The 19,770-nt window shown below is 46.1% G+C and overlaps 1 protein-coding gene across 2 annotated transcripts in view; it reads left to right on the forward strand.

Annotated features, from left to right (window-relative positions):
* The window catches only part of TOGARAM1 (TOG array regulator of axonemal microtubules 1), a 1,414,449-nt gene that overhangs the window by 432,995 nt on the left and 961,684 nt on the right, over nucleotides 1-19,770 (forward strand). For both annotated transcript variants that reach the window (XM_069637491.1, XM_069637490.1), the window contains exon 10: nucleotides 9,927-10,105. In XM_069637491.1, the coding sequence (XP_069493592.1) occupies nucleotides 9,927-10,105 (179 nt within the window). The remainder of the gene's footprint in view (nucleotides 1-9,926; nucleotides 10,106-19,770) is intronic.

Below are 19,770 nucleotides of genomic sequence, written 5' to 3' on the forward strand. Positions count from 1 at the left end.
GGTACAAAATATTGTTTTGCACCCATTCATGATGTTATCCCGTCCCCCTAACAGTATGGTTTATTATTTCCCTTTCTAACTTCTAGCAGACCTTTGGTTAGGGTGTCCCTTTGCTCCTATTTGCTGAAGGCGATGCTTGCCTATCATGAACTGGACTGCATATGTGTGCCTAAACTGCAGACTATAATCTTTGTGGCCTACTCGTGGTTACTGGGACAAGACCATTGAACTAAAACCAATGTGCCACACCGGCAGACACAATAGACCTCATCAGCAACAGAAGCGGCCAAGTGGGTACAGAGTTATGCTCCTCATCTGCGGAGGACTAGTCTGGAAGTTTGAGCGAGTGGCCTTAATTACCTGAAATGTAACACCATGCAGTATCTCTCGTCATGAACACAAATGATGTGCTACTGTTTTTTATAACAATGGAGGATTTTGTTTTGGGAGGGACGTGGGAATAGTGTGCCGTAAGCCCTGATAAAGTGGTCCTTGAACTTTCAGGGTCAAGTTCCCCAGACGTTCTAAGAAAGCAGATCTCAAGGGTAGGGTTGGTTGGTTCACACTTGTACTCTTCTCTCCCTCCTCCACCTCGATTACCTTCTAAGTTGTTTTCCTCTCCCTCTGTTCTTAATTGTTTGCTTCCACTCCTCCTTCTCCCCTTTTATTACCTCCCCTCTTCTTTCTCCCACCTCAGGGCACTCCTTCCAATCCCCTTTGTCCCTCTTCTGTTCATTATCTTCACCTCCTCTCCCATTTCCCCCTCCTCTGCTCGCTTTTCTGCCTTACTCCCCTCTATGCCTCCATTTCTTTCTCCCCACCTCTCGCTCTTCTGTTTCAGCCTCACTCCCTCTCTAACCCTCTTCGCTGCATCGCCTAGCCCCAGAACCTTCTCCTTCCATACTCTTAACTCTCACACTACCCTGAAAGCACAGCCCCCCCCCTTTATTTTATGTTTTTACCTGTATGGACTAGAAGTATATTCAGCTGTGTATGAGTTGCAGGCAAAGTATGTGATTGGCCAGCACACTTCCGAACTCTAGCTCCATCTACTGAAATCACTCCTTTGTTGATGTGCTCCATGGGCCAACCTATGATAGGTCCAAGCACCATCTTTGTTTCACATTCTATGAGGAGACTGCTGCAGTGGGGAATGAGGCTTTGCACGCCTCACTACGTATACTTCCACTTCTGATTATTCTTGAACTCATTCAAACCCAAGCATGGTCCCCACACCCACGGGTGTCTTTGCATAAACCCGGTCTCGCTCTTAGACGGTCCATGGACACCTGTTCTTGCGGCTCCATACACCGCAGCACCCTTATGTGTCAATCTGCTATGTGGGGATATTGTACTCTCTAAATTATGCTGTACTGTCATTTTGATGTGCTGCTGAGATGTGTACCCTTGTGCTGCTCAGGAGGTTTAGAACCGTTAAGGTGTCAAATACATCTGAGTTGTAGATGTGGTTGCCTTGGGGAATCATCATTGTACCCACTCCAGGGCTTGCATCACAGAGGGGGTTGTTGCCCCCAGTCCCGGGTCACCTCAGTCCCATCCTGCAGCCCCAGTGATGGGACCAAACACTTGAACATGGCTAAACATCGACAGGCGCTTCATTAAAAAGCACGACTCGGATTAAGCATTATATTTCTTCAATAATGACCCTGATGCTTTCACTGGCATTTAAATTGAGACGGATTACGATAACTCCTCTAAAGAAGGGAAAGCTTACATTTCAGCAAGTTTTGCATAATTTAAACAAATTCATGGAAGAAATGAAAACAAAGAGATGGCATCAGGATCACCCTATGTTGCTTTTAGAATGTTCAAGGTTCAGTCGTCACCTTTACCACTTGCACAGGAAAGAGTGCCACATTTGAAATATGAAATGAGCCGGAAAGTTTTGGAACCTGCTTTTTCATCCACCTAATGACAGCCAGACAAGATATCATGCCATCATTAGACGGCAGTCTGCAATGTTCAAACTGTGCATGCAGGAGGAGGGGGGAAGATGGCAGTTAATTTTGGAGGTGCTTGAAGAACTAAGAACACTCAGACAGATGATTCCCAAAATGGAGCCACAAGGAGTGTTGTGGTGTTTGGCTCTGACCCTTTGAATCTGGCCCAGCATTGTTTCAGCACGTGTCTGTCTTCAATTTCTATCATTGGACCAGCTAATGTGGCTAAGGCAGACCTTGCCTACATAATCCCCACTATTAGCGAAGTGCAAGGAGTGTTGTGGTGTTTAGGTCTGAGGGGGTGCGGCTCTTGACTGACCGAGTTTACTTTCCAGGAGTAGTCAATGTCATAGCCGTTAATTCTCTTGCCCGCCTCCTCTGCCTGATGCATTTTAACTCTGCCGATTTGGGATTTTTCCAAGTGCGGTAAGAGTTGCCTCGCTTATTTAAACACCTTCACTTGATTGCTTGACTTTACGATGCTGCCATCCAAGAAGAAATGTACTCTCTGCAGTGAAATAACTAAAGTGAGGAAACGCGCACAGAGTCCTGCAAAACTCCTTAAAGGGTAAAGCCGGGCGCCTCGAGCAAAAAAAGGCAAACTATACAATGTCAACATTCTAACTAACTCACAACCAAAGTTAACTGGGTTTTGGGAAATGACACCAGCACCCTCTGAACTTGTGGTATTGGCTCAGTCAGCAAGTGTGCCTCCTACCCAAGATATGGAAATTACTGTGGATCAACCTCCTTTGACCGAACATATCGAGAATTGTAATAACAGTCTTCTACACTGCTTGACTGCAATGGATAACAATGGCTCACTTCTCAACTGATGAAGAAGCCTTAAAAGGAACTGAAGTGATTTTAACATCTCAGCCACTCCCAACCTTGAAGCATTGGTATCCTCATCGTAGTCCCCTTAACGAGACAGTAGGGATGAGGCTATATTAATATTGACTAGCCAGAACTCCCCCAGTAGGGTGCATCCATTTTTGCAATCAACTAATACCATCCTTGCGAAAATGGAGGCCCTGCTCACCCTGTGTGCTAATATTGCTGCTGAGCAACAGAAGTGGTTGATGTAATCCTTGATGCATGCATAGCCGGTGTAGCATCGAAAGCCAAACCTGTAATAGGCCTAAAAGAGTTAACAGGTAAGGCAATCATTTAAACGAGGCTGAGTGCCGAGAGGATTGTACTGCCATTCAGAACATTACTGTGATGCCTGATTCCCTAAACATCATGGTGGCTACTGAATCTGATGCTATTGAGACTCTTTGCAATGAACTATCAATGATCGATAGCCCTCCTATTCTACGTAATAAAAAGCGACAGAAGCGTCCTATTGGCTGTAAAGCTGGCCTGAATATGAAGCGCGTGCGCACGCACGTGATGGCTTCCTAACTGTAGAGCTCTGATCCGGACCAGATCCTTATTGAAAATAAATACGTCCTAGAGCCACCCGGCGATGAGATTTGCTACAGAACTTGGTTGTGAAGGGTCGGAGAACACCCGACACAATTTGCAGATAAATCCTATTTCAACCGGCTGCAAAATCCTTCTTTGAAGAGAGGACCGAGGGCGGCGTGGTGCGGAGGCTGGCTGTGAGAACCACGTAATACATACTCAAATCCGCAGGTGAGGCTGGGCGCTAAAGGCCCTGAAGCGGGAGGAACCAATCGGGCTCATTGCAGTGCTGTCTGCGTGGCGCGGGAGGTCTCCCAGGCCTATGCGTTCCAGTGGAAGCTGAACACTCTGCAATATCCCTTGTGAGGTGGAAAGACTATCAGGCTAGACCGATCGCAGTGTGTATGGTCTCATTGCTTTGTGGGGGAAGGGCTCTGCCCTGGAAAACACATGGGCAAAGAACTCCAACAAGAAACCTCTGCAACCCTACTGCCTACGGAGCCGACAACGGTGTGAACCGGCAGCTAAGTCCTATCATACACCGCAACAGCATGGGAATCAACGATGGAGTGCGGCACAAACTGGGCTTAATATCCGACGACAGACTTCCCTGCACCCACCCCCTCTAGACCCGCTGTTGGGCTGGAGGCGATAGAGCGGCGCGTGTTGAGAAACTCCGGAGTGAGGCCCACAACAAGAAACATATACCCTGCTACTGAGAATACAACGGGAAGAGGGTATCAGGCGCTTCAGGCAGGCATAGAGGAGAGCAGTCCCTTTTTCTTCTTATAACTTGGGTTACTTTACCGAAGAGAAACCTCCCCAGAAGGTTTTATAAAAACCCAACTGGTAATACCAAAAAGCCACTGAAAGGTCATGCTACAGATCGCACATTCCCATATAACAGGAGGGCATTTGGGACATGTTAAAACTCAGGCGCATATTAGTAGAACGTTTTACCAAAAGACTAGCCTCCACATCCCAGTGCCTGCCCCTCTGAACCTGTTGCCGATCATAGAAGTCTCCTTTTCTAGAGTTGTAATGGACATAATAGGACCTCTAGAAACATCTAAATTGGGCAGCAAGTACATCCTGGTGATCGTAGATTATGCAACCTGATATCCTGAGGCATTCCCAATGCGAAATAATATCACTCAGCAGATCCTAAAACAACATCTGCCATATTTCTCTACGGTTGGTTTTCTCAAAGAAATACTAACCGACCAGGGTTCAAATTTTATGAGTAAGCTTATGGCCGAAGTCAAAGAGCTGCTCCATATTACCACCTTGCAAACTTCTGTGTACCATCCTATTAAAGGCTATTTGGCATCGCTGTCCATCTTTAAGCTCTCGTCAGAGGAATATTCATATTTCAAAATTCCATTGGTGAGACAATTTCTAAACTGGCTCACCAATGTGTTCCCCCCCACGCCCTGCATCTCCTTTGCAGGTTCCAATTTAGGACCTTAATCTGTTATTAAAATGTCTTTTGTGCACCCTATGAACCTTTACATAGATGCCCTTTAAGGTTGTTAACCTTTAAAACCATTCTCTTGGTAGCATTAACCTCAGCCCGTAGAGTGAGTGAATTGCAGGCCCTTTCATCCAAGACACTCTTTACTATCTTTCATAAGGATAGGATTTTTCTGAGGGTTAAGCCTTCATTCTTACCCAAGATCATTTCTGACTTTCATGTAGACAGAAAATTGTTTTACCTTCTTTCTATCCCCCACCTCATCCTGGCAAGCATGAGGAGAGATTACACAGGTTGGACCCTCGTAGAGCTTTGAGCTTTTAAATATCTAGGCTGTCAGAACTTTGCATTGATGATCAGCATTTCATTGGCTATACGGGCTACAAACTGGGTCAGGCTTTTATAATGGACCCTATCCAGGTGGACCATTCTCGCTATTTCAGAGTGTTAGACTGGCAAGAAAGGATCCTCCTGAACGGTTAAGAGCCCATTCCACCAGGGGCATGGCTACCTCTATAGCCCTGCAAAGGGGTGTAACGATAAAAAGTATTTGTCAGGCATCAACGTGGTCTATGATTCATACATTCACAAAACATTACTGCCTAGAATCTTCACTCTGGCAGGATGGGAGCTTTGGAAAAGCAGTCCTGCATTCAGTTCATGAAAACCTATAAGAAACTGAAATTCTTACTCCCTCCACCAAATCCAGCACTGCTTTGGGTGTCTATCAAAGATGAGGAATACATGGGAGGACCCAATCCATTCGAAGAACAATTTACTTACCCCTGGTAACGTTCTTTTGATTGGATGTTGTTCCCACATATTCCTCATCCCCCTCCCAACCTACCCCACAGTAGAATTTCACATGCTATTGCAGATTTCGTTCCTTCAAGGCTGAGTACGGTCATTCCTGTGGTTATGTGAGTATTTCTACTGTAAGAAAAAAACAGAACTGAAGCCAACGGGCGCTGGGTGTGTTATGTATGCCTTCGATGACATCATCCTCGAGACGGAGGCCCTCGAGGGACATCGAGTCGACGCCATCGACACCCAGCGCCCTCTGTCGGAATTCTTTTTTCAAAGCAGCTAAAGCTGGATATTGAATGTCAAAGATTAGGAATACATGGGAGGAACATCCAGTCGCAAGAACCTTACCAGCGTTAAGTAACTTGTTCTTCTACAGTGATCTATGAAGTTACACTTTGCTTAGCAATTCTCATGCTTTTTAAAAACTCAATAATTGGTGCATTTTTTATGAATTTAAGTATAGTGTGATACCACATAGAATATATATGGTTGCCATTCTTAGGATAGTGTTGTCTGAGTACAAAGTGTTATTTATTGATGTGTATATTTACCCAAACCTTATTTATCTAAATCTTGATGGTAGTAAAAGACTGCATTTTCACAAAAACATAGTGTGTTGACATTTCTTTGTGGGGGCTTGGGGATTCACTGTACTTAAGAACCAGCCTGCATCACCTCCTGAGATTCTCAGCCTGGCTGCTTGTCCAACGTTACCCATTGAGAGCCTTGGCTGGTGTGCTCTCTGCTCCTATCCCAACCATATTGAGGGCAGACGTACAGATACCCCCTCCAGTCTTTACAGGTGTCAAAGGTAATGTCCAGTGGCATGGATAACCCTAGTAAAGGGTATGCTTAATAATGTTGGCCACCCCCTCCTGGCCTGTGTCAGATGGGCTAAGAACTTCCACAGTCCCCGTCTCCGCTCTGTAGTCTGTAAACATGGGCTGTCTCCAAAGAGTCAGGAAGGAGATTGGAACCAGACACTGTAAAACGAGAGAGAAAGACTTGGGCTACATGAAGTGTGCTGAATGAAGAGATCCGAGTTGGTGGTTTATGGCCACTTTTCAACTACAGCATTGTAATAACAGTTAAAAAGGGTTGGCAATCATTGTTGGGTAGCTTTACGAAAGTCCACCAATTGTCAGACTTGTGAAGACTTGCTCTTGGGACACAGGACTCAACTCTTAGTATGGGCCTGAACTACACAAGGTGTGTTGGTAACAGTGGCTGAGCAGCCAGGCGTAGCTTAGGAGGGAGAAATGGCTGTAGACAGTGCAAAGAAGAGTATACACCTAGGCCCAAGAAACACTATCTCACTAAAAGTTAAATAAATAGTGTTTTATTTTATATATACACCAAGGTAAAGTGATTCTTTAGATGGGTAAGTACTATAACACACAAGTAATTTCAGAATGAATGCAATCTTTACAGTAATTAAATCACTTTTGTAATACTTTTGGAATGGCAGTATGCAATTCAATGGCAAGTAAAACGTTTGTAATAACTTTCAGAATATCGGTTTCAGGTATAAATGGATGAAACAAAACCATCATAAAGCCGGTAAATACTTGTAATTATTTCAGAAGCCTTTTACTTTAGAATGCCACCCCTATAGAGTTGGATGGCAAAACAGGTAAGGCACAAGCTGTAGAACGTTCCAAAGGAAGTATGTCTTCTGTTGCAAGTAAACAACACTTTTGGTTAGAAGAAGGGTCTGGGACTTCGGAAGAAGGTTCCGTGTAGGTACACAAGCGTTAGGCCTGGGTGAACGTGTATGGGCAAACTCCCAAACACATGAATAAGCACTCCAGCAACACAGGAGCAGAAAAGCAATTGTAGCTAAGTTCTACCAAGAGCATCAGTACCTGGGGAGTGACGAAGCGGATACAGCACAATGCCCTCACGATGCAGCAGCAGACCGGACTCTTGGTCAGGCAGATGAAAGAAGGGAGACTCAAATGGATCTTGCAGAATGGCTTTCACAGCAGCAGTCGAGTGAAGAGGTTTCAGACAAAGGATTCTTTGATGTTCTGTGGCTTTGGCGCCCTTTTCAAGATGCCAATGAGTGAAGAACGATTACCACCAGGTCGATTAGTCTCGCTTTCACAGTCCAGCACTCTGGTGAGGGGACTTCAAGCAGTGAAATCCTGCCTCTGTAGGTGCAGAAGGAGTCCACCAAAGTTTCGAGAGGATGCAATCTACGGAGGTTGATGCACTGCACAGTATCCACACGTCCATGGGTATTGGCGGTTTTTTGCCTTTGAAAGTCACAGCTAGTCGTGGGATGGATTGAAATGCAGGTTGTTTTCAGACTGAAAGGACCACCAGTCTAAGGGAGACAATCATCCTTTTCGGGCTCTGCTGATGCTTGGAAGAAGGGGTCAGCACCAGCAGTTACTCGGAGGACATCTCTGGTCATCTGGAAGTGGCTGCAGACATCTCTCTCCTCTAACTCCTCGTTGGTTCTTCTGTTACACGGGTCAGCTTGTCTTCAGCCTCAGGATCCATGCCTCTTATGCAAGAAAACAGTCAATCGGCACCCATGCACCAGTCAATCTCTGGGTGGTGGCTGTCCATTCAGAACAGCCAGCCTCCCAGTTGGAACTGGTTCCAGGCAGGCACACCATAAGACAAGCACAGCGTAGTTTTGGAGTCCTCCCACGTTTCCTGCCATCACAGACACACTGGATCCTTCGTGTGCTTCAGAGGATTCCTGCCAAAGACAAAACTCAAACCAGGACCTCCCCCCACCCAGCAAGGCAGAAGGACCAAGAAGGCACAAGCAAACAAGAAATGGCGAAAAATGAACACAGTCCACATTTTGTGTCAATGATGATCTTTCTGTGCACTACAGCGGCTGTAAGTACAGCCCGGGAGTAGAAACTGCACTAAAGTAGGTAGAATAAAACCACTGCCACCAGCCATTCAGGTTAACATGTCACTGTAACCAGAAAGTTACAGGAACAGTCAGAAAGGGGATGCAGTATAACCCCTCAGCACTCAACATAAGGTGGGGGATGCGCTTCTTCCAGTATAAAAGGATAGGAAGAATACAAATATCCCACTATAACAGAAAATAATAAGGGAAGCCCAAAAGGCTCCGAGCAACACTGCACAGATAGTGCTGTGTGATGCAAAAGACAGATGCCATAAAACGTGGAAGAAAAATGTATAAAAAGAAATACAAATTATCCCAAAAGATATGGTATAAGAATGAGTGTGTGTGGCAAAGGTTCGCACTCACTCAGAGGAACAGACGAAAAATCTAAGTCCAGCAGAAAGTGCTGGAGGACTTGCATGTAGAGAAGATTGTGTATAAAAATGAAATTCCATCTAACAATCACAAAGCCCAATTTTGTAGGGTGTAGGGCGGGGCGAAGGCATGGTGCCATGGGCAGTAGCAGAACCATGAATAGTATGGAGAACCCATCCTGGGCTTTTAGTCTTCTTGAATTGATGCTTGAGTTGGGGCTTTATCTTTGTTCATGCAGTTGATCCTGACATAGTTAAGTGTTCTTCTGTTTATTGTTTTAACCAACCCTGCAACAACTCTGTAATAAACACATTAAAGTTAAGTTCAAGAGTGTGCCTGGTCTTTTAATTTCTTGCCTGTTATGTAACATCTAGTTCACAGATCCATTATTCAGCCTGATCCCTACCTCACTTTATTTTGCACCCAGAAGCCTTTTCTCCCTTGGAAGTTATCCTTTTAATGTTTTTGTCTACAAATCTCTTACCTGAAACACACACCTCCCCTAGTAATTTGTAGATCTGAAAATAGATTAGGGCATCTTCAGGAATTAAATGTTTACAGAGACATAAACAACTCCACTCTCACCAACTACTGAAAAACATTTTTGTAAAGCAGTATAGTTTTCGTTTAGGGTATTTTTGGTGTTTTTTAATAAATAAAAAGGACGTTTAGGAATTATCCATGTTACACTTACCTTTAATGTAGGCTCTATTCATGCTGGCCTTTTACTGTGCCAGCAACCACTGTCACTTGGGTAGGCTAGAAAATATTTTAATATCTCTATTCTTTGCTGGCAAGATGGAAAGACCACAGGAAAAATACATACATCAGTTACAATATAACAGAAGTTGGCTGATCAATGAAAGTGGTATTAACGTAATGCAAAGAAATCTTAAACATTCCATGTAACTGATTTGTGCCTTCCACAAGATCTCCTTAAAATTAGTAGGAAGCATTTCATTAAATAAATGTTCTTATGTTACTAGGCATGTTCATTAAATTTGTGCCAAATCTCTTACAGGGGTTTTTGGAAGTCCCTCCTCCCCGTCTTTGCCATACAGCCATGCAGCGATTTCCTCTCTGGAAAATGGGAATATGGCCGTGGTTAAGCAAAACACTGAACCTCTGTCTGGAGTGTATGGAAAAGCGGTCCAACAGAACAACCCATCTAACTTCAGTGGACTTGAGAATGACAAAGATGTAAGCAAATTGTATTGACCTATCCAAAAAGTGCACCTTTTTCCAGTACGCTCATCAGATTTTTCATGAGCAGTAAAAGAAAATGTTTTTTTTCTTCAGTTTTTTATTTCCTGAGCCCCATGTTTCTAGGATTGAGAAAATGGTGCTACCATTTATTATTCTCACTTGTAGGCATCCTTGGTTCACACGTGCTAGGATCAGAAATGTTTACTTATGGACTCACAAAACATTGGGCCCAGAGAATGACTTGAGAAAAATATTTTCAGCAGTTTGAAAGTTTATCTCACATATTTTTTAGTACTGAAATGCAGTAGTTCAACAGCAGAAGACCGGATCTTGGTGGAAGTGAGGGCTGGTGGTGTGGGGCAAACTCTGAGCCTGGGTATACTTTCAATAGTAATGATCAGGTTACATAACAGCCCTACTCTTCCTTATCACTGTTTACAACATTGATTGTAAGCCCATCTCCTGAAGAGTGCGTGGCCAGTTAACTCAATCTACATGTGACTCAACCTTTCCAATCTAGGGCTTGTGTTTAACAAATACATTAGGGTGTTTGCGGTCCTAATTAACTACAACAAAACAAAATTGAGCCAAGTACCTGAAAGTAATGTTTGTAATACGGAATACCTGGTCCTGGAAATGCAGTGTTCCATTATCATAGAGTCGTCAAACTATACTAGAAGCCAGACATCCCATATTTCCCATTAATAAGAACACATTTTATACTTTCCCTTTTTCAAGGTATATAGTCGAATCCCCCCCCCTGACCAAGTATCTCCTATTTCAGTGTACCTTGTCTGTATCATAAAAGTGTGAACTACTCAGACCATACATGAATTAAACAAAAATGTGAGTGCCTATCTACTATGAATGAAAACGCCAAATAATCTGTACTATAGGATGGTGCCAACTCAGCAAGGACTGCAATCGCGCTTAGCTTGCTCTTCCTTACCAGAGGAGAGAAACAGCCATTTGAATGACTGTCTCGTCCTGCCCACATGGATAGTCCTGCACCGAAATGCTAGCCCATTTAAACAAGAGTACCAAACAAACCCCCCAGAAATGTATTTCTGCTTTGTTGGGAATCATCAGTGAGGAGTGACAGTGGTTCTCTTGCTCGCTCTCTCTCTCTGTTTTACTTCCTCTCTTGCTTCCCCTCACTCTTTCACCTCCTTCCCTGCTTGCTTCCCTTCTCGCCCTCTCTCTCGCTCATCCACATCTCTCTCCCCGTCACTCTCCCTCTTCATGTCTTCATTACTGTTACGCTCACCTGGTCTCTGCGGGGACGTTGGGGCGCGGTTGGAGCCCTCCCAGGAGTTGACTCCCTTGAATCGCTTCTCTCCCCCAACTGTAGCGGTATCGAGGGCCCGGGGTGCTGGTACTGTTCCTGAGAGGAGATGAGAGGCGGTGAGAATAACGTGGTTGTGCTGTTATTCCCCTCGACCCTTTCATGCCAAAAGGTAGTGCGCAAGAGTTTGCCTATGCAAGCTCACCTGTATTGATGTAAAGATGGGCACTCCGTCCTGCTTTCCTTCAGCCGGGGTGCTGTGGATGGACCTAGTTGCGTCACTGGTCCTGAGTGTGGAGGTCCAGACAGGCTGCGACCATTCCGTCTTGAAGGTAGGTTTATTGCTATGATTATTGTCCGTATCTTTTGTGATAATTTTCCCCAATGATTATTGTTCGTAACCATATAGTGTCCTTTCTCTCCCTAGGGATGAAGATGGCCCACGAGCACGCGAGGATGAAAAAGTCTGTCCCGGAGAACCTACTGGTGGTAAGTAGACTGTTCCAGAAACTGCGCCAAGTTCGTGAGTTGCACTGCTTAATGTGTTATAGTCTATGCGATTGCTCACCTAATGTTTTCTTGTTCCCTTTGCAGGGGCAGCTGGTTGGTGTTACCTGATGAGTGGTTTCCAGACTCCTGCAGGCTGCCGGAGATGAAGATCCGCGAGGATGCTGCGCCAGAAGATGGCCCCGTGTTGATGGGAGTTCGGGACAGGTGAGGATGCTAGACGGCACCCACAGAGGACTCGAGAAGACTGGTAAATTGGGTGCAGCTGCTGCAGAGTCTGAAGTGGTAGCAGTGCTTCTTCAAGCAATGACGAGGCTGACTCGGGTAAGATGCGTGCGCAGACTCAAGAATCGGAAGCAGGTAACAGGAGTTCCAGTGATGGCGTGGTCGTCTCAAGGTAAGATGCGCGCGGTGGCTGCGGAGGGAAGCGGATGGCAGTGCTTCTCGCGATGGCGTGGCCGATTCCAGGTAAGATGCTAAAGGGTTCCGGAGACTGAAGATGCACATGCTGAACCAGGTAAGAGTCTTCTGGACGGCGGTAAGCGTTACGCTGCTCTAGCAAACTAACGCGAATCGCCAGCGTGCAGGTGGGGCCGGCTTATATAGCCTGGCCCCACCACTCCCCTTAGGCCCCACCTTGCCACTCCTCCTTCCTTCTTCACGTGCCTTCCCTATATTGGTAGGGCCCCACCCAGCCTAAATGCACATGCTCTCTGTATTCTGTGTGCATAGCACACATTGTAATGAGCTTGGTGCCATAGGCGCCAAGACTGGGTCCATTGGGACCCTGCAGGTGGTGAAGTAATTGGCCCTTGACCAGTGGCCGTGACAGCACCCCCCCTCAAGGCCCCTCTCACGGTTGTTCTTCCATCCGGTCCTGGTTTGGTGGGGTTGTTCCGGTGAAATCGTGGAGCATGGACCAATTCAGCTGGCTCCCAAGTACGATCCTGAGGCCCGTAGCCCTCCCAATCAATGAGATAATAAAGTTTTGAGCATACTTTCTTGGAGTCCAGGATGTTCTTTACTTCATACTCAAGTTCACCTGCAACGATCACCGGTTCTAGTGGTGTTGAAATTAAAGTGTCCGGTTTCACTGGTTTTAGAAGAGAGACATGAAAAACTGGGTGGATTCACATGCTGGGTGGTAAATCCAATTTCATGGCCGCAGGGTTTATGATGGCTTTAATTGGGTATGGTCCCAGGTCTCGTGGCCGAAAGACACGAGGTCCTTTTAATGGAATATTTTTAGACGCCAACCACACTTTATCCCTAACGTGATATTGTGTAGCCTCTCTCCTATGTCGGTCTGCAAATTTCTTTTGTTGCACCTTAGTTCGATTTAAGTTTTCATTAGCTTCCTTAAGAGATTGGGTGATTATTTTATGCAATGATATAACAGCTGGTATCTCCAACTCGTCAAGGGGGTCAAAGGAAGATGCTCTTGGGTGTTGACTGTTCATTGTGTAGAACGCGGTCTGTCCAGTGCTGGTATGAATAGAGTTGTTGTATGCGAATTCACTTAACCAGAGGATGTTTTTCCAGGAGTCTCCTGTTTGTTGTAACATATATCTCAAATATTGTTCGAGCGTCTGGTTCGTCCTTTCTGTTTGACCATCAATTTGGGGATGGTGACTCGTGGAAAGACGAAGGTCAATTTGGGCTAGTTTACAACCCCTCCTCCAGAAGGCTGAAACAAACTGAGAACCCCTGTCAGAAACCAATACGGATGGAAAACCATGCAGTCGGACGATCTGTTCCAGAAATACTGTAGCCAGAGTAGCAGCGGTGGGAAGTCCCTTCAGTGGGATGAAATGTGCCATTTTGGAAAATAGGTTCTACCACGACTAGTATTGTATTAAACCCATCACAGGGTGGCAGATCAGTGATGAAGTCCATTGACAATGTACGCCATGGCGTTGGTGGTACCCCTAATGGCCTCAATAGTCCTGCAGGATTTCATTTTTGGGATTTGTTTTGTGCGCAGACACTGCACGTGGTAACGAACTGGGCAATGTCCTTCCTCCAAGAGGGCCACCAGTAATTCCGGATTTGGGCTCTCGTCTTGGCGATCCCTGGTTGTCCTTCCACCAATGACTCTTGATAATTCGCTATTATCTTAATACCTATTTCCTTGTCCTGAACTTATAGCCTTCCCTGAAAGTATGGCAGTTCATTTCTAATGGAGTATCGATGTCCCATACTCAACCTTTCATTTTGGGCTGTCGCATCCATCTGAGCTTGGAGATCAGTCTTTAACTCTTCCCAGCAGGTAGTTACGGCTATCTGATGTTTAATCCTGTCTTCGGGAATCATGGCTATGGGGTCGGATGGATTGAAGGCATCTTTGTCCTCTCCCATTCTCGATAGGGCATCTGCCTTTCCATTTCCACTACGCACCCCAGGTCGGTAGGTAATCACAAAATTGTACTCTGCAAAGAATAAAGCCCAACGGAGTTGACAAGAGGATTGAGCTTTGGCTGTCTTTAAATATTGCAGATTACGGGGATCTGTAATAACAGTAACCGTGTGTTTTGCCCCTGAAAGATAGTGTCTCCAGATCTTGAAGGCTCCTTTGATTGCCAGGAGCTCTTTGTCGGTAATTGCGTAATTCTTTTCAGGTGCAGAAAACTTGCGGGACCAGAATGCTATGTGATGGAGCTGCCCTGTCTCAGTGTGATAACACGGCTCCCATGGCAATACTGGAGGCATCAGTCTCAACCACATACCGTAGATCCGGCCGAGGATGTCGAAGTATAGGTGCTGAGGTGAAGGCTTGTTTTAAGTCTTGGAAGGCGCTCTCAGCCTCTGCGGATGTTAGGCAGAAACCTGTGCAGTTCCCTTAGGGAACACTGCAAAAGATTTAAGACTACAGGTATAGCAGTAAACCCACTTGGTAGCAGTCCGCACCACTCAGATTTACCTGGTAGCTGTGGCTGAGCAGTCAGACTTCCCTCAAGAAGAGTTAGGCAGTATGCAAAGTATACACAATAGGTACTCAAACACAATAGTACAAGCAAACACTGACCAGAGCTTGGTTTCAAAAGTATATAGTTATTTATTTTAAGAACACATAAGTTGAAAACACTCTAGCAATATATAGTAAAACACTTCAAACACAGTTATATGGAAAGCAGTCCCAACCCTTATTCCTATCTAGACAACTCTAGGTTAACATCACATAATTCAAACAGAGGTGAGTGCTTAACTTTAGATGACACTCTAGTAGGTTCAAAGAAGGGAGAGAAAAAGCAGGAATAGGCTAAACACACCACTCTAAGGTCAAGAACACTTTCAATAGGCTCAAAGAAGCATAAAGTCACAGGTGAGCAAAAGTCACTAGGCAGGGCCCACTCTTAGAGCAGACAGAGCGAAAATGTGCCCAAGATCACACCGTTATTAGGGATTCAGAGTCTTGCAAAAGAGTTCAGAAAGAGTTTAGAGAGGCTTAGAAAGTTTAGCCAGGGTGTCCCAGGCACTCCCAGGTTCGAAAGCCGGGGGCTAAAACTACCCCGTACAGTCGGTGGCAAGGGAAGCCAGGCGGAACACGGTACCTTAAACGGGAAGGATCCTCCAGCGGTGGCAGTTGTTCCAGGCAGTGGCAGCAAGGCTCGACGTCGGTCAGGGGAGAAGAAGTTCTCGCTGAAGAGCAGAAGAAGAAGGTCGTTGTACTGCCCGGGAAGAAACCAACCGCAGAGTCCTCCGGTTAAAGGGTTGTACCGACTTTCGCGGTTGTGGTAAAAGTGTGGTATTCCGGTTGCCGGGGTGCTTGGCACGGGCAAGGCAGCCACGAGATACCTCGAAGAAGCGGAAAGAAGGTGAAAACTGGTTGTCCCCACCAGTCAAGGGAAGGAGCCACTCCGTTAAGAGTTCTCCTCGGTCGTTGGGAAGAGTGGTGAGACGGTTCAGCAGGGCTCCACCGGGTGGTGTCGTCGTAGCAGGTCGGCTCAGCTCTTCCCTCGTCGGATTCTTGGTCCTGTGGCGACTTCTGAAGTTCCAGTCCCCAAAGCCCTGCTTTTATGCAGCAAACCCCCATTCACCCAGCCTAGCTGTCACTCAAACATGCTAAGTGGTGAGCCGGCCGGCTCACCACTTGGGCCAATCAGGACGGAGGGCGACTTGAGTTACCAAGGTAACTCAGTCCAGGGTGCCTAAATCCCCCTCCACCCCTCCTAAGTACCCCAGACAGAGTGGCACTACTTTGGAGGGCTTCTGTGGAGAAGCCCGCCAAAAGTGGGACAAAGGGCTCCACTTCGGGTCAGAGTTACAGAGGCGAACGCCAACGCCATTTTAGAATCAAGTTTTGGCAAAAAATCCCAACCGGAGTTATAATAATAAATATATAAACCGGCGGTATGTTTGAGGCTACCGTAAATAAATAATTAAATGTGTTAGCCTAAAACAATGGGAAATCCCATAGGAAAATATTCGCGGTCGAATATAAAAAGTAGTTTCCACTGCCACCAGCCAAAACTCGATCAGGGGGGACGGAGACGTGCCCCCTTGACTAACAGACCCTGGGGCAATCGAATTGCCCCAGCCAGTACGTCCACAATATGATGGTTTGTACTGGTTCTGTTCAGGATTTAAGACTAGTAAAGTCTTTGGTGACTTTACATGCCCTGGGAGACAGTAGTCAGTCCCAGGGTATGGAGTCTATGTTGGGGAGTCCCTAGGACACCCCTGGGTTACGGCACAGAGGGTGCTGTGTAACCCACATCACAAAAATACATGAGGTCCTATGGAGTAAAAGACCCCATAGCCCATTCAACACAAGGTTTAACCAAGAAAACACACTTCAACATGCCCAAGAGTGAGGGTAAAAGAGTCTCACTCTTGGCAGGAGAAAAAAAGAAACCCTAGAAATCCAGCAAAGCTGCTGGGGGACTCACTAGGTAGGGAAATTCAGCCTAAACAGAGAATTCTCCCTAACAGCGGACCAAAATTATTTCTTATTCTTCTTTAGAAGAGATGTGATTGGATGGACGATCTGTGAGCATTGTGGTATAAATAGTCTATAAAAGTTAGCAAATCCCAATACACTTTGTACACCTTTGGTAGATGTCGGAGATGGCTATTTCAGGATATCTTCAACCTTGCGTGTGTCAATATGAACTCCTTGTGGAGTAAGCATGAAGCCCAAAAACTCGACCTGTTACGTGGAAGGAGCTTTTCTCTAGTTTGGCAAATGATTGGTGCTGACAGAGCTTTTCCAACACTGTTCTTACAGGGCCAACATGATCTTCCTTGCACTGTGAATAGATGAGGATATCATCAATGTAAACGAGAACACAGACATCCAGTAGTTCATGGAGCACATCGTTCATAAAGAACTGGAATGCCGCTGGTGCATTGCATAACCCAAAGGGCATCACCTGATATTCAGAGTCCATATTTGGCCCGGAATGCTGTTTTCCACTCGTCGCCACTTTTAACTCGTATGAGGTGATAGGCGCCCCAAAGGTCTCGCTTCGTGTAGATTTGAGCGCTCTTTATCTGATCAAGTAGTTCTGGGATGAGTGGCAGAGGGTATCTATTCTTAACCGTGATTTGATTCAATGCCCTGTAATCGATGCACATTCTGAGGTCACCTTCCTTCTTGGGTACAAAGAAGAGCGCTGAGGAAGCATGGGACTTAGATGGGCGAATGAATCATTTTCTTGCTCTGTCAAAGCATATATTCGGCTGCACAGGATTTGAGCTCCGGGTATCAGGTCAATTTGGCAGTCGTAGGGTCTGTGTGGCGGCAGAGTATTTGCCTGTTCTTTTTGGAATACGTCTTGATAGTCCGAATATTCCGGGGGTAAGGCACCAGCAAGGCCCAGAAGTGCTTTTGCCTTGCTTTCGGTTTTTTGCAGATTCTTACGATAACAAGTTTTGGCGCATTCTTGTGCAAAGGTCAGCACTCATGTTTTCTTGTCTATTCTGGGGTTATTGGTCTCCAGCCACGGCATTCCTTGGATTATCTGGAACTATGGTGCACCAATAAGATCAAAAGAGATGTCTTCCTGATGACCGTCCTGACATATCAGCATAACTTTTTCGGTGTGTTGCGTTACTGGTCCAGAGGATAGTTGAGAGCAGTCCACTGCAGTCACGTTTTCCGCCTGTGTTTTATGCCAAAGAGGGAGGCCTATCCATGCGGCTAGACCCTGATCAATATAGTTACCTACTGCACCACTGTCGATATACGCCTCGAAGGCGTGTACCCTTGATGGTTGCTGGTGGTGGACTATGAGTACCGGAAAGACTAGATGTGAGGTCTGAACTACTTTCTTCTTTTCGATCGACAAGGGCACCCCTACTCTTGTCGGGTGCTGGAGTTTTCCAGAGCCTTGTCTTGTTCGTTATTGATATTATCCCTTGCACCTACAGTTTTCTTGGGTGACTTTGTGGGGCAATCTCAAAGGAAATGGCCTGCCTTGCCACAATATAAACAGAGCTACTGTTGCTGCCTTCTCTTTTCTCTCTGCCTTGGATATAGGGGCCCGTAACCCCCCGATCTGTAAGGGTTCAGTTGTTTCATGGGCCTTGACTAGATTGTCCCTGGATCGCATATAGATTGACCTCCCTTCCATTCTTGTGCGATCCAATTTTCGGTCTTGTAACCTATGATCCAGTTGCAGTGTCAGGTTAATATATTCTGCACAGCCTTCAGGAGGATTGACCACCTGGGCTAGCACGTCCTTTAGTTCACCACGTAGTCCTCGGTAAAATAATGTGGTTCTCATTTCTTTAGGCCAATTGGTTTGTGCAACGAGGCGATTAAAAGTAGCTATATACGTCAGTAAATCATGATTCCCCTGTCTTGGGGACAACAGTTCGTTATCCAGAGCCTGTCCTTGCGTGTGTCTTGCAAACAGTTTCTCCAATTTCCGTTGGAGCACCCCAAAATTGTGAAGTACAGGGTCATCCTGATTGACCAAAGGTATCGACCAGTCCGCTGCGCTGCCTCCTAGATACGAAAGTACAAAGGCCCCCCTGGAACTATCATTCGGGAAAGCACCTGGACGGCACAAAAAGTGCAGGTGGCACTGATTCATAAATATGGCATATTAGTTGGGGTCGCCGGTAAACCATTCAGGTGGAGCCAACGGTACAGCCCCTGGAAGTACCACTTGAACTTGTGGTGATGTCAAAGGGGTTGGCGCGATTCCAGGTAGCGGAACTTGCCCTGCAGGATTTTGAAGCACCTGCCCTGCCAGTTCGTCGGTTCGTTCTCAGGCAACAATGAGATCCCTTCTTAAGGAATTTGTCTCTTGTCTGGAGGCATGCACTTCGGCCTGTAGTTCCCCCAGCAACTGGGCCAGCTGATCAGTCTCTGAGGTATTCATAACGCGCAGGCAGAGATTCGGAGAGGCTTTGCGTTCTGTTACGCTCGCCTGGTCTCTGCGGGGACGTTGGGGCACGGTTGGAGCCCTCCCGGGAGTTGACTCCCTTCCATCGCTTCTCTCCCCCAACTGCAGTGGTATCTAGGTCCTCGGGTGCTGGTACTGTTCCTGAGAGAAGATGAGAGGCGGTGAGAATAACGTGGTGGTGCCGTGATTCCCCTCGACCCTTTTGTGCCAAAAGGTAGTGCAAAAGAGTTTGCCCATGCAAGCTCACCTGTATTTATGTAAGGATGGGCTCTCCGTCCTGCTTTCCTTCAGCAGGGCGCTGTGGATGGACCTAGTTGCGTCACTGGTCCCGAGTGTGGAGGTCCAGACCGGCTGCGACCATATTGCTATGATTATTGTCTGTATCTTTTGTGATAATTTTCCCCAATGATTGTCCGTAACCATATATTGTCATTTCTCTCCCTAGGGATGAAGAGGCCCACAAGCACGTGATGATAAAGCCTATCCCGGAGAACCTACTGGTGGTAAGTAGA

The sequence above is a fragment of the Ambystoma mexicanum genome, chromosome 14, assembly GCF_040938575.1.
Source record: "Ambystoma mexicanum isolate Mex_15411 chromosome 14, UKY_AmexF1_1, whole genome shotgun sequence".
In the NCBI taxonomy this organism is placed as follows: domain Eukaryota; kingdom Metazoa; phylum Chordata; class Amphibia; order Caudata; family Ambystomatidae; genus Ambystoma; species Ambystoma mexicanum.